Here is a 14163-nt window from a genome sequence, read left to right as displayed (position 1 = left end):
AAGTGGAGCTTTTGTTGCTGCTGTTAACATAAACTCCGAGCTGTTTTATCCTGGTGGAGATATTGTGCGCATCCCAAACGCAGCATGTAGGGGCAATATTCTCTTCAAGAGCAGCCAGGACTTCGAGCAAGGCCTGGTGACTCAGCTGTGATCATTTTTCTTGGCATTTTGTATCTGTGAACCTTTATTTCAGTCACTGTTAAAAGCTATGGTTTCGGGTACATCTTTCTTTCTCTCTTCGTTATTTCAGTTACTGATTTTGTTTATCTGTATGTTTTGTTTTGTTAACTGTGGTCTTGGCCTATACTTGCTAAATTCTTTATACACTTGCTTCTATATTGCTATATTTGTTAGTGAGATTTACAACATAATCGTGTTCTAACTGAGTCAACAAAGTTGATTAATTTGTTCTCTCGATGCACATAAAGAGGAAACTAACAAGATTTTATAGTAGAATACCAGTCGACAGCTAGCCAAAAGTTTACCAAATTATGTAAAAAATTAGAAAAATGTTTGAGATATAGAATTGTGTAAACATTTTGTACGGATGTAGTGTGTTTTAATTGGAATGGATAAACCCAATTAAAATATCACACATCAATTCCCATGTCATTCTATACAAATATTTTGTACACAATTCTGTACACCTAGCATTACTCAAAACTATTATTATTAGTGTCCACAACGTGTATAATCACTAAATAAAATTTCCTTCAATATTTTCTATAGACTACAGAGTACAGACCAGTATAGACCTTAGAGCACCCCCAGTAGGGGGTCACTTGCCGCATCGGGCCACGTGAAATGGTTGGATTGTGTAAACTGGGACTGTATTTGCATTGGAAGAATGAAAATAAAAATGTGCAGTCCCTCGTTAGAGCACCCCCGGTGGGATTGGAAGATTGAAGATAAAAATGGGCAGTCCCTCCTTACCGGGACTGTCCCATTTGATTATTTTAGTATATATTCAAAATCAGCTGCATGTGCATTACTTTACTTTTTCAGTTTATAGATACCTACATACTGCTTTTTTGAATATAACGTATATATTTCTAACGTAAACTTAAAAAACGGTAATATTTTTTCGTATAAATACTCTTAATTCTCATACCTTATTCATAATCTTTACATTCTCAAAAAAAAATTAAAAAAAATTCTTTGGGAAAATATGAATCCAAACAATTCCAACAATCCTCCACCTTCAAATTCTCAAAATTCAAACCCCCAATTTCCATACCCATATCCAAATTCCTATTTCTCAAACCCATAAAATTTTAATTTTAATTCTCAAAATCCGAATTCTCATTACCAATTTTCATTTTCTCATGATTCTCAATTTCCATTTTCATGTCCTCAAAATTCCCCGTACCAATTTCCATTTCCTCCGTTTTCAAATCCACAATTTGAAACCCAACAAATAACCCCCGATAGTCAAAATTCTCCACGTTTGCAAGTTCCGGCCTTTAATAACCCGAATTTTATTGATTTAAATGATGATTGTGAAGAAAGTGAAGATGTTCGAGAAAATACTGGTCAGTGGAAGTGGGTTGAAGATCAACTCTTAATAAGTGCATATTTAAATGTGTCAATTGATCCATTGGTTGGTACGGATCAAAAAACTGAAGCATTTTGGAAACGAATTCATTAATATTGTGAAGAAGATAATCCCGATGTTATCAAGAGAGGAGTTGTGGCGATGAAAAAATGGTGGAGCCGGATAAATGAAGGTGCTCTAAAATTTAGAGCGTGTTATGAAAAGGCAGTCAATCTAGTCGGGAGCGGTTCAAATTTGGTTACTATATCTGACCAAGCTCATGCATATCATTTAAATATATACAAAAAGAAGTCTAACTTTGACAAACACTGGTTTGAGCTCCGTAGACATCCTAAGTGGAGAACTCCTTCAAGTACTGAAAGTTCGAAAAGAACTAAATTAAGTAATTCCGGAAATTACTCATCATCGGGAAATAATGATACACCAACAAATGAGAATGTTGTTGAATCTCCGGTTTGCCCTCAAGGTACAAAAGCAGCTAAAAGGAGGGGAAAAGGGAAGGCAAGAACAATAGAAGCAGATGAAGAGTATGAGGAGTTACGCGCTAATGCATGCCGAAAGTTGAACCTGATGCAAGAATTAAATGAAACTAGACAACTAGAACTTGACACTCGACAAAAAGAGATTAAGGCAAAACAAAGTGAGATGGATTTACAAGTCATTTTGGCTGATACTACCAAAATGACTGATGCTCAACGGAAGGCTCATTCAAAAATGCTTGAGAAGATTATGGCAAGAAATTAATATTTGTTTTTATTTTTCTTTTGTAATCTAGCCGTTGGAGGCTTGTGTTTGTCTTTATTTCTTTGTAATCTGGTCGTTGGAGGCTAGTGTTTGTCTTTATTTCTTTGTAATCTAACCGTTTGAAGTTAATGTATGTCTTTATTTCTTTGTAATGTAGCCGTTGGAAGGTAGTGTCTGTCCTGGAATATATTCCTTTTTACCTTCTATATAAACTACGTTTCTTGATTCATTTAGTTCACTTTCATATGAATCAAAATCCTTACTTTCATATGGATGAAACACTAGAAACTCTAACTAAAGAATTCATTGATGAGTTCTGCTACGATGATACTGAAGATGATCGTATTCTGGAACTTTATCATGAAAGGCATGGACAAACCTCAAGATCCAGGCCTATAAAAAGTATATTCAGAGACCGTGAAACGGGTCATCGGCGTTTAATGAATGATTACTTTTCACCGAATCCAGTATATGCTGAGCAAATATTTCGACGAAGATTTCGTATGGGAAGACATGTTTTTCTCCGCATTGTCGATGCTCTTTCTAATGTTGATCCCTACTTTTAACAAAGGGTCAATGCAGTGGGAAGAAAAGGTTTATCACCTTTACAAAAATGCACTGCGGCAATGCGTATGTTGGCGTATGGCGTGTCAGCTAACGTTGTTGATGACTATGTTCATATCGGAGAGACAACTGCAGTTGAATGCTTAAAAAAGTTTGTCTCTAATGTTATCATGGTATTTGAGGGTGAATACTTGCGAAAGCCGAATTCTGATGATGTCGAACGTCTATTACAGATGGGCGAGGCTTGTGGCTTTCCTGGTATGAAAGGTAGTATTGATTGCATGCACTGGCAATGGAAAAATTGTCGAAAAGCATGAAAGGGGATGTTCATGAGCGGTCACAAAGGAGTTGCAACAATTTTATTGGAAGCGGTTACCTCATCTGATTTATGGATATGGCACGCATTTTTTGGAGTGGCAGGATCAAATAATGACTTAAATATTTTAGATCGGTCACCTGTGTTCGATGAAGTGCTAGAAGGTCGTGCTCCCCAGATCAATTATACTATCAATGGAAATAATTATAATATGGGCTACTACTTAACTGATGGAATATATCCTGAATGGGCAATATTTGTTAAAACTATACCACGTCCGCAAGGTGAAAAAAGAAAATTATTTTCAAAATATCAAGAAAGCCAGCGAAAAGACGTCGAACGAGCGTTCGGTGTGCTATAATCCCGTTTCGCAATTGTACGTGGTCCCGCACATTTTTGGGATAAAACAGATCTTGGGAGAATTATGAGGGCATGTATCATAATACATAATATGATTGTTGAAGACGAGAGGGACACATACGCCACTCAATTTGGTCCCCTACCAACTTATGATGATACAACAAATGACTTATCGCAACCAAATTTAGGCGAGGAAATTCCAGTTCAGTATGAAACATATATTCAGAAGACTATACAAATGCGTGATAAACGAGCACATCGCCGGCTACAAAATGACTTGATTGAGCATATCTTCCAGCTCCATAATAATCGTTAATTTTTTTCCATTTTGCAATCTTTTTAATTTAATGCTTTATCGTGTGGTGTTTTTCAATATTTTTTACCGCAAATATAATTATATTTATTTATTTAATTAAATAGAATATAGTAAGATATTTATAATTATAAATTATAATTTTATAATAAGTATTGTAAAAGAAAGAATAAGATAAAGTTAAAAGGGACCCATATGTAAGTAGAATTGGGCTTGTGCATTGGAAGGGAGTGGCCACTTATTTCCAAAAGACCACTTAATGCTTAGTTGACAAAAATATAACCCCACATGTAAGTGGGTTGGGTCTTGACATTGTGGATGCTCTTATTCAATCCAGAGCCACTACCAAACCACGGACTCGGTTTGATTTTAAAACTCTCTCTTCGACTAAAATACGAAACCAAATGTCCAGCAGCTAATGCATAAAATTGAGATATTAATGTTAAACAGATGGCTTAATGATCTTTTCGTCATCAAAGTTTGCACCCGTGTAGCCCATAAATCCCCTTAAGCTTAAAAGCGTGCCTTTTCAGCCCTTACTTATCCAAAATGTGTTTTTTTACTCTTGAGCTGAAATTGGTCAGAAAATGTTACATAAATTGTTAAATCGGCAGGGTTATTTCAGCAATTGACCAGCCGACAAGACAAGTTTAAAATGTATCTTTTGGACCTTAAAGTTTGGATTGCACCCATAAACCCCTAGTTTACATCAAATGCAGAGGCTGTACACAACCCGAGCAGCAGAGTAAGGGAATTCCCCTGATGTGTCTGCAGAGAGCCTACGCTTTATGATACTTTGGAAAAAACAGACTAATGTTCATCAGTATCTATGTATACACGAAGCCTCAGCATGCAGTAGTGCATACGCACCCCAAGTGATCAAAACAGATATAATATCATACATCAATGGCCGAAGAAAATAATGTAATCAGGGGTAGTGCACTAGAACGCAAACCTCGGCATTTAGTACCTCTAAGGCTCTAACACAGCACCTGGAACTGGATCAGGGTAGAACTCATCTGGCGTGAAATTGCAGAGAATACGTTTTAGCAAAGGAAGACTTATTGATCATGGCACACCTGAAAAATGACAAAGAGATCGGAGGTAAGGAGTGAATTGATGTAAATAAATCTTAAAAGTCAAATATGTGTACTAATGTCGAAAACAGACCTCTGTTCTAACTGAGCGATCCATAAGCATGTCTTTTGGTAGCATTAAAAGATCACTCAACGCGTTTAGAAGTTTAAAGCATTTAGCTCAGCTTCTCCCCCATGAGAGACATCATTTCCGGAGCTATCTTAATCTTCTATCACAGAATCATCAACATCAATGGCAAAAAATCACTAAGCCATCTGGACCAACTTCCTACCTGCAAACGGAAATTTTTTTAAGGTATTATCACACATAAGTTCTAAGAGCAAGTCCAATATGTTAACTTAATCCTTAAATATAATATAAAAAATTAGCTCTTAGTAAGTTAATACATGAAAAAGTAAGTTTGTCTTCAACAATACACCTTAAACTTGTTTCTTATAAGATATTTTACTATTAAAAGTATATTCAATTAATTAAAATATAATGTAAAAGAGAGAGAAAGAGAGACAGTGGTTCCTATAATATATTATAAAATAATGGTTAGAGTATCTCCAACCATGATAGCTAAAATGAGGATTATCTAGAATTTTATTGAAACTGCAAAGCCATACACTCCAGTGGTATTAATTATAATTATTAGTTATATTCAAAAATATTATTTTTTCCTATTTTTCAGATTTATATGTATAAATATAAACTTTAAATAATAAAATAAATTAATATAACCTTTATTAATAAGCGAAACCTCATTTTAAGTGATACTTGGTTTCACTTATTTTTTGGTACTACCACTTTTGGTTTCACTTTTCATGATTCATATTATAACTCTAACTCTAATTGTATTATTATTATCCTTTTTGATTCCTATATGACTTATAATTCTATATATATATTATATTATTTTAACCCGTTTTTCTTTATTAATAAATTTTTTATGTGATACTTTATTTTCATTTATTTTTTGGTTTTATCACCTTTTGTTTTTTTGTTTTTATGATTCATGTGTAACTCTAGGTGTAATATTTTTATCCTTTTTATTCCTATATGACTTATAATTCTATATGTATTATTTTTACCCGTTTTTTTCTTTATTAATAAACGAAACATATTCACTTATTTTTTAGTTCCACCACCTTTTGTTTTCACCTTTTATAACTCCAAGTGTATTATTTTTATCCCTTTTTATTCCTATATGCCTTGTAATTGTATATGTATTATTTTTACTCATTTTTAAATTTTTTATAAGCCATAATTTTGTATTATTTTTATAGGTTTGAATCCTATTTTTAATTATATTTTAAAATAAATAAGTTCATAAATTGACTCAACTAAATAGGTTACGAAAAATATAAACCACGACGAAGTAAATAAGCCATGTGTTTAAATTGGAATTTTTTAATTTAGAATTTTTTAATTTGTTGGTAGAATTCCATTTTAATAAAATGATATGAATATTATAAAAAATTGTATTTTGATTTCACCACTAGAAAATAATAAAATTATTCAAACCGTAATATGATTAAAATTCTATTTTCGTAGAACTCCAAATTATTTCTTGATAGGGTACTTGGTTTCATCTTAGTAGTGGTATTTTGATTTCACCCCAATAGTTCTCTTTCATTAAAGTTCTATGTTGTTTTTTAACAAAATATAGATGAGAATCATATTATAATTACCATATTTCTATTTTTCGTAGAATTCTTTTTTATTTTTTGTTAAAATAATAAAATAGAATCTTTTAAACAGTGTTATTATTAATTAGTAAGAAAATCATCTTTTAAGGGATACTTTGGTTTCACCTCTTTTTGGTTTTACGAATTTTTGGTTTCACCCTTTTTAAATATTGCTATAGCTCTAAATATACCATTTTTATTTTTTTTATTCATATATGACTTATATTCTATATGTAATACTTTACCCGTTTTTTGATTCTTATATACCACATATTTATATTGTTATTATATAAAAAAAATCGTATATACATTGTAATTTCTAGATTCATACCTACAGAATGCTATTTTAGCACCAATTGCAAATTTATACATACATAATGAATATTTTATGAGAAAAAATTATGCAATCACAAACTATATAAAAACACAAATTCAGCTAACAATAAGAAATTTAATATGTAATTACTTAGTGCTGTTGATTTAATTTTTTGTTAAATTATCCATCAATCGTGTCGCGACTAAAGTTTTGATGTAAAATATTAGTTATGTCTTTTTGAACAATAGATACATAATAACGTAGAGTTTGTTGTTATAATAAGATTTGAATTAATGAAATTTACATATAATTTAAAAATGAAAATTGCAATAATCATACAATTTTATTTATTATATATTTTAATAAAAAATTAAAATAAATTTTTATAATCATTATTAAATATTGATATCCGTGCTGCGCACGGGTTATCTACTAGTTTAGTTAATACTTAATTCAATACATGAAAAAATATATAATTATAAGTTAATAATTATTACAACTGAAAATATAATAACATATAAATATAACAAAATTATTTTTAATAAAAAATTACTAATATATATTGTATTATATATATATATATATTTTGTTAAAAATAATTAAAAAAATTTGTTTATAAGAGAACAATATTTTCACACTTAATATTATATAAATTAAAAATATTATATATAAAATAATAATTTTAATATTTATGTATTAAATATTATATAAATATATGTATGTATTAATGTGTACGTGTATGTATTAATGTGTAGATTTAGGTTTAAACATGACCTGGAAGATATAGCTAATGCCTACAGATTCAACAAATATAGAAGACCAGATGAAGGATATCTAATTTTTTTGCTAACAGGTAATGTGATTGGAGTGCTGTTTTTTTACCTAATATCTATATGTGAGTGATAGATATGATTTTTAGCTAACATGAGGTCATGGTTGGAAGATGCTCTTAGAGGATTCTTAAAAAGATAGTGCTAGTTCTTAAAAATAAAGAGTGAAGGGATGATTTTAGTAATTTAAGTAATTACTAAGTGACGAGACTGTTGGAACATAATTTTGGTCCTCATTCCTTAAATTTTAATTTAAAAGTTTGGATAACTAGCTTGTTTTAAATAGATATGTTTTAACTTCGGGGAAAATCGGTTTTAAAATAGCTTACACATTGTTACACATATTTCCTTTAGATGTGTTCTACAACATAACCATACACTAAACACGAAGCACAGATCCCCAGCTGGAATGGGTAGGACTTTCGAATCAACTATAGGATCGGATATAGGATCCGTTGGAATCTTGTGGGCTGACTCGCGCAGAATAGCATTGAACATGGCTTATGGCTACATCTAGTCTAGCTACGCATTGTTCCATTACCTAAAACAAACACAAGTCAAAATTAGAGACCAAAGCAATAACTGTTACAACAAATTTTCAAGATTTAGCAGGGTTATTTCAGTAATACCCATGTAAACTTTATGGGTTTATCGGTGCAATTCCAAACGTTAAGGTACGTTTTAAACTTGTTTGGATATCGGCTGGACATTTACTAAAATAACCCTGCCGGTTTAACAATACACATGAAAATAATTCTTGCATGGCAACACCATGTAGTCTCGTTTTTCAAATTTGAATTCTGGAACCACAACCAAACCATTGACTCTGTTTGGGTTTAGAATTCTATGACCTCGAGTTTCTAAAGATCACATTATGAAGTTCGATATTAGTGCATCGAAACACTGGTTTGGACTAATAACGAGTAATTTGATCCCTAGCATTCCTTCTAGATCCCGGAGGTCTAATACACTGCAGATGTTCTACTTGTTTCCTCTTGGGAGTTTGGCATCGAAGTACATCAGTATCGTGCACTCCAAAGGTTTCTCTTGCATCGATTGTTTTAGACTTAATTGCACGAAAATGACTGAGTTATAATTTTTTTGTGCAAAAATGATCAATATATAATAATAGGCGCCAGTATGACTTATGTATAATTTTTTTGCCACCCGATTGTATTCCGTTAGTTGTCTTTAACTGATGTTAGGGTTTTCTAAATTAAAGATGAAATTACACGAAAATGGCCTAAATTATAATATTTTTGGAGGAAAATGGTCAATCAAGGAATTGAAAATCAAATAGAATTTACAAATTAAATCAATTACAAAATTAAAAACCAAAGAGAAGTTACAAGTTAACATGCAAACTTTTTATAAAGGTAAACGACTTCCCTTTTGTAAAACAACATAATCACACCTTAATCTACATTTCTGGGATAGAACCAAGACGGAAAACAGTAAATCATATTTCAAACATAAGCATTCAAAAATATATTAAGCTTAATTCCTAAATCTTTATCTTCTTCGTGTCCATCTCTTCCACGAGCTTTCTTTGAAGCAACCTTCTGACTAATTTGCTTAATTTTACCAGGTCGGCCACTACTAAAGGGACTCTTAAGTGAGAAGTCAATATGCTCCGGAAATCCACCATCACCATGAACGAGGGAACATTCACCATCTGCTAGTATCCATGTAAAATAAGTGTTAGAAATCTAGAATATGTTGTAGCTCAGCCACCTGCCGGAAATATATATGCAGCTCAGCCTTATCTTACTTAGAATTATGTATTTCTTATTTTCATATACAGTTTGATAACATGGAAAAAATTAAGGATACTAATGTATCAATATATTATGAATTTGAATCTATATGAAATTTCAGGAATCAAAATTGTATGCTAGACAACATTTGAAAGTGAGAGTTAAAGAGTAAGGGACGAGATAACTCATACAAAATTAGTATATTTTTTAATAAGAAATTAGTTAACGAGCATGATGTAAAAAAACACCAAAATATGAGTTATATAAAGCCATCGTAGATAGACTAAACCAAAGAGGGACTTTCAAATTATATTGAAAAAGCCAAGAAATACACACAAAGCCATGCATTTGACTTCAGATCACTTAGGATTACAGGATTATAGAAAGATTTGTAGGGTCTCTTTGATTTTTAATTTTGTGATTGATTTGATTTGTAGATACTTTTTGGTTTTTAATTCTTTGATTAATTATTTTTGTGCAAAAAAATTATAATTGAGTCCATGTTCATGCAATTACATCTTTAATTTATAAAATCCTAATATCCGTTAAAGACGACTAACAGAATACAATCGGGTGGAAAGAAAATTATAAATGAATTATATGGATGCCTATTATTATATATTCATCAATTTTTTATAAAAAATTATAACTCGCGCCATTTTCGTGCAATTAAGTCTTTGTTTTATCATCATCTTTTGTCACTCCCTAAAAACTGTTTTGAATCTACCTACCAAGAGTGTGAAGAAAACTTCCGACGCCTTTGAATTGTGTCTATATTTTGTTTTCCCTGTCCTGAGACCTGAGCTTGTCAGCAAATATTCATCCTTTAAGCAACAGTTTATACTCTGCCTCAATGGTATCTTTTTTTTGAAAGATACCTCAATGGTATCTAAATTTCATAAATTGTTATAAAATTTATATAATTATGAGTATTAATTAATTTTCTTGTATTCTTCTTTTGTATTTTTTAAATAACGGGCGGGCAAAATTTATGAAATTCAAGGTTTGACATTCTACTTAAATCCGGAAAGATTAACGAGATTATGTATAAACTAATTTGCCGCGTAGAATCAAAATCAACGACTTTTAAAATTTCATATATTATTATTAACTAGTGTTATTCCCAAGGAACTAACAATGAAATTTACAGAAAGGGGGTTGAATGTAAATCTCAAAACTTTTTCAAGTTTTGAGCAGTTTCAAAAGCTAAGTGTATGATGAACAGATGTGTGTGAATTGCTTTGAGCAGGTGCAGACAGATGTATATTCAAGACACAAATGTAAAGAACACAAAGGCTTTAAAAACTTTTCTGGTGGATTTGTTGTTCCACCAGAAATGTGTATTTCAGAAAATCTGTGATACAAAGAATTGATCACAGCTGCTTCCTAGTACAAACTAGATGATTTTCTCTCTATGTTTTTCTAAACAGCTCCAGAAAATTCACACCTAATTACTAGCTGCAACTTGGTTTATATGTCACCAAGTTTACAAGTGAAGACAAAGATTAAAATACAATTAAAAAATAGTTCTTCACATGTTTCTTCTTCATTTCTCTATTCAACGCAATCTAAGATAATCTGTGAATATTTGAATACTTCCTTGTTTGCACCAGAATGAAAATGCTGCTTTTTCTTGATTCCTCCAAGAGGCTACCACATTCCAATTATCTCTGTCAACCCATGTGCCTCTGTCAGCTTATGAATTGTCACTATCAACTGCTATTGAACTGAGCATCCGTTGATGGCTTTATCCGTTGATGCTTTAGCAGTTGAAACTTTATCCGTTGATGCACTCATCCGTTGATGGATGTTATCCGTTGAAGTTTTAGAGACATCCGTTGAAACTTTGTTTCTCATCCGTTGAAGGCCTTTAATTTATCAGTTGATACTACATCATTTACACAAAATTACATGGCATGAAATATTTACAATTAGCCCTCCTATTTACATATCCACTAGTAGTCAACATGACTTATAATTTCCCACAACTTCTAAGAATTATAACTTAAATACAGAGACTGAAATGTGCTACAATACTAAACTTCTTTCTAAGTAAAGCTACTCCATCAACGGATAACCAAGATGGTCTTATCCGTTGAGGCTACAAACACTAGATTTCTACTTAAGTATTTTGTTTAACTTATCATCAAACTAATACACATATTCCTAACAATCTCCCCCTATTTATGTCTACTAGAATTGTAGACATAAATTCAGGGTTAACTTGATGATAACAAAATACTTAACAAATATATGAGTTGAAATTAAGTAGAAATTCAAAAGTGCTGCAAAAGTATATGTACTGAGATAGAATTGAAGATTTATAATGTTTCCAAGGGTGCTCCTTTAGTCTGAGCAAATCATTTTCTTTTCCTTTGTTCCCTTGTTTTCTTCCCTAGCCTCCTGTCATTTTCCTCTACTTGAAGTTGGAGTTGTCTGTAGAATTTAGCTTCATCCTCTTCACTGATATCCAACTTAGATTGCATGTCCTTGAGAGTTTCATTACTGGCAATTTTAAGCTGGTCTTCAAGTCTGAAAAATCTTCTGACTCCTTTGTTGTCTCTGAACTCCATCAACCAATGAGGTGATGTATGAATTGTAATTCCATGCTTAGGGATGAGTAATGTTCTAGGCAAGGAATTTGACTCCCGCCAATTCTTCCTTATGCTGGCAATCTTGTTGAGAATCTCAGTTTTGGCAGTCCTGGTAAAGCCAGTATCCCTTTTTATAGCTGAGTAGACACTAACCAAGGTAGAATAGCCTTCACTTAGAATTCTTTGAAGAGGCCAAGTCCTTTCCACATTTCCTTTATATTTGAACACTAGCCTTTCTTGTAGCTGTCTAAAGGCATTTATTCCCATTACTTCCTCCAGCTCATCCAGGAAGAGTTCAATATCTGTATGTTCTTTTATGTCACAAATGTGAACATAATCGTTCTTTGAGGCTTGTGGCTTAGGCTTAGGTTTATGTTTCTGAGTGAATTTACTTGAGGTTAGGGGTGGTGTTGATTTGGATTTTCTTTTCAGTTTCTTTGGTGGTGGAGAAGTAGTTAGGAAGGTAGGCAATTTGATGGTGTCCCAATCAATAGGTTCCTCTTTAGGGATGATTGTTTCACCATGAATATTTATATTGGGATCAGCATCAACAGGTTCAGGGATAGAGGGTAGTGGTTTAGATTTTGATTGGGTTTCCTCAGTGTCATCTTCACTCTTCCTTTTTGCCTTGACCTTCTTTCTGTTCCCTTTCTGCCATTCCTTTCTTTCCTCACTTCTGAAAGGAATATGTCCTAAGTCCAATCATGTATTAGGATTTAGGAATAACTTTTTATGTAATCTGTTTTGATTTCATTGATATTAATAAAAGACTTGTTTTGTTTTTATTACGGGCTTTATCTATTTAAGTGTTTAAATAAGATATACCATAGTTTAGAGTAAAGCTTTTTATGGATTATGATGAGATCATAATAGTGAGACCTAAAAGATGATAACTCTAAACTTAAATAGTTCCTGGTCATAGGATTACTAACTGGTAATTAATAATCCGCAAAGATCGGTACATACTATGCTTGCTTCATTATGAAGGATGTCTGTTCTCATAGACTTTTGTGTGGTGACACTATAGCTAGTATGTAGGTGCTTATTATAGAATAAGTTCACTGAACATGACTCGCCCAGCTGAACAACTGATGGAGTTCACTCACGTGTCAGCAGTTGTTCACATAGTGATAGTTGTACAAGTATCCTTATACTTGAGGTCATCATAGTCATCTTGTGTACACTGAACTATGCTTTGGTTTAGTTCTTAGTCTCCAGGGACAATTATTAGGGCTCTACTGGGTATAGGAATTTGTACACGAAGATAGTGTATGATCAATATAGGATCTACCCCTTCCAGTGAAGGAAGCGAATGTTCAAGGCTGATCCACTTATGCTAGTTCAGGAATCTCTGGCCAAAGTAAATGAAATTAGAAAGGAGTTTCTAATTTGCATAGAACTAAGCATAGTAAATGGTAAGCAAGTGATTGAATTAGATAGGCTTGACACGAGATCCATGCCTTGTATTTAATCGGGACATTGTAGGGTAGAAGGAGTTTATTGTACGGTAACTATTCACTGAATAGGTTCTTGGTATTCTAAGCAGTGAATTCATATTATCCGGATGATCGCGATATGCTGAGAAGTATCCCTCACGATGTAGAATAAATGTGATTAATTAATTAATCAGATTTAATAAATTAGAGAATTTATATAAATAATGATAAAATAGTTTTATTATTATTTATTTCTACTACCGGCTTAATATTGAACCTACAGGGTCACACCATAAAAAGAGAATGATTTAATGGTGGAGGAATTAATTAATAATGGCTAATAATTATTTATTTGTGAAATAAATAATTAATTGGCAAATTTAATAATTGATTAAATGAGATTTAATTGATTATAAATTAATTAAGAAAAGTTCTTAATATTATTAATTAAGGATTTAATTTTTGGAAATTAAATCAAGAGAGAGAATTATTTCTAAAGTGTTTAGAAAAAAGATTAATAATTAAAATGTGTTTTAATTATTAATGAGAATAATAAATGGGATAATAATAATAATATTTATGGGAAAATTTCAGCTGAAAATTTTGCCTA

At 31.9% G+C, this 14163-nt stretch overlaps 1 protein-coding gene and 1 pseudogene across 1 annotated transcript; one reads left to right on the top strand and one right to left on the bottom strand.

The window, feature by feature from the left end:
* The first annotated feature begins 1696 nt into the window (after window positions 1-1696).
* LOC141716940 (glutathione S-transferase T3-like) lies at window positions 1697-2299 on the top strand. Its single transcript, XM_074519095.1, has one exon. It carries the CDS (start codon window positions 1697-1699, stop codon window positions 2297-2299), a length of 603 nt encoding a protein of 200 aa, XP_074375196.1.
* Window positions 2300-4421: 2122 nt separating this feature from the next.
* Window positions 4422-14163, bottom strand: part of LOC141716924 (uncharacterized) — a 56950-nt pseudogene continuing 47208 nt past the window's right edge.

The sequence above is a fragment of the Apium graveolens genome, chromosome 1, assembly GCF_009905375.1.
Source record: "Apium graveolens cultivar Ventura chromosome 1, ASM990537v1, whole genome shotgun sequence".
NCBI lineage: Eukaryota > Viridiplantae > Streptophyta > Magnoliopsida > Apiales > Apiaceae > Apium > Apium graveolens.
Note: the sequence above shows the minus strand (reverse complement) of the source record. Positions and strands in the feature narration are given on the sequence as shown.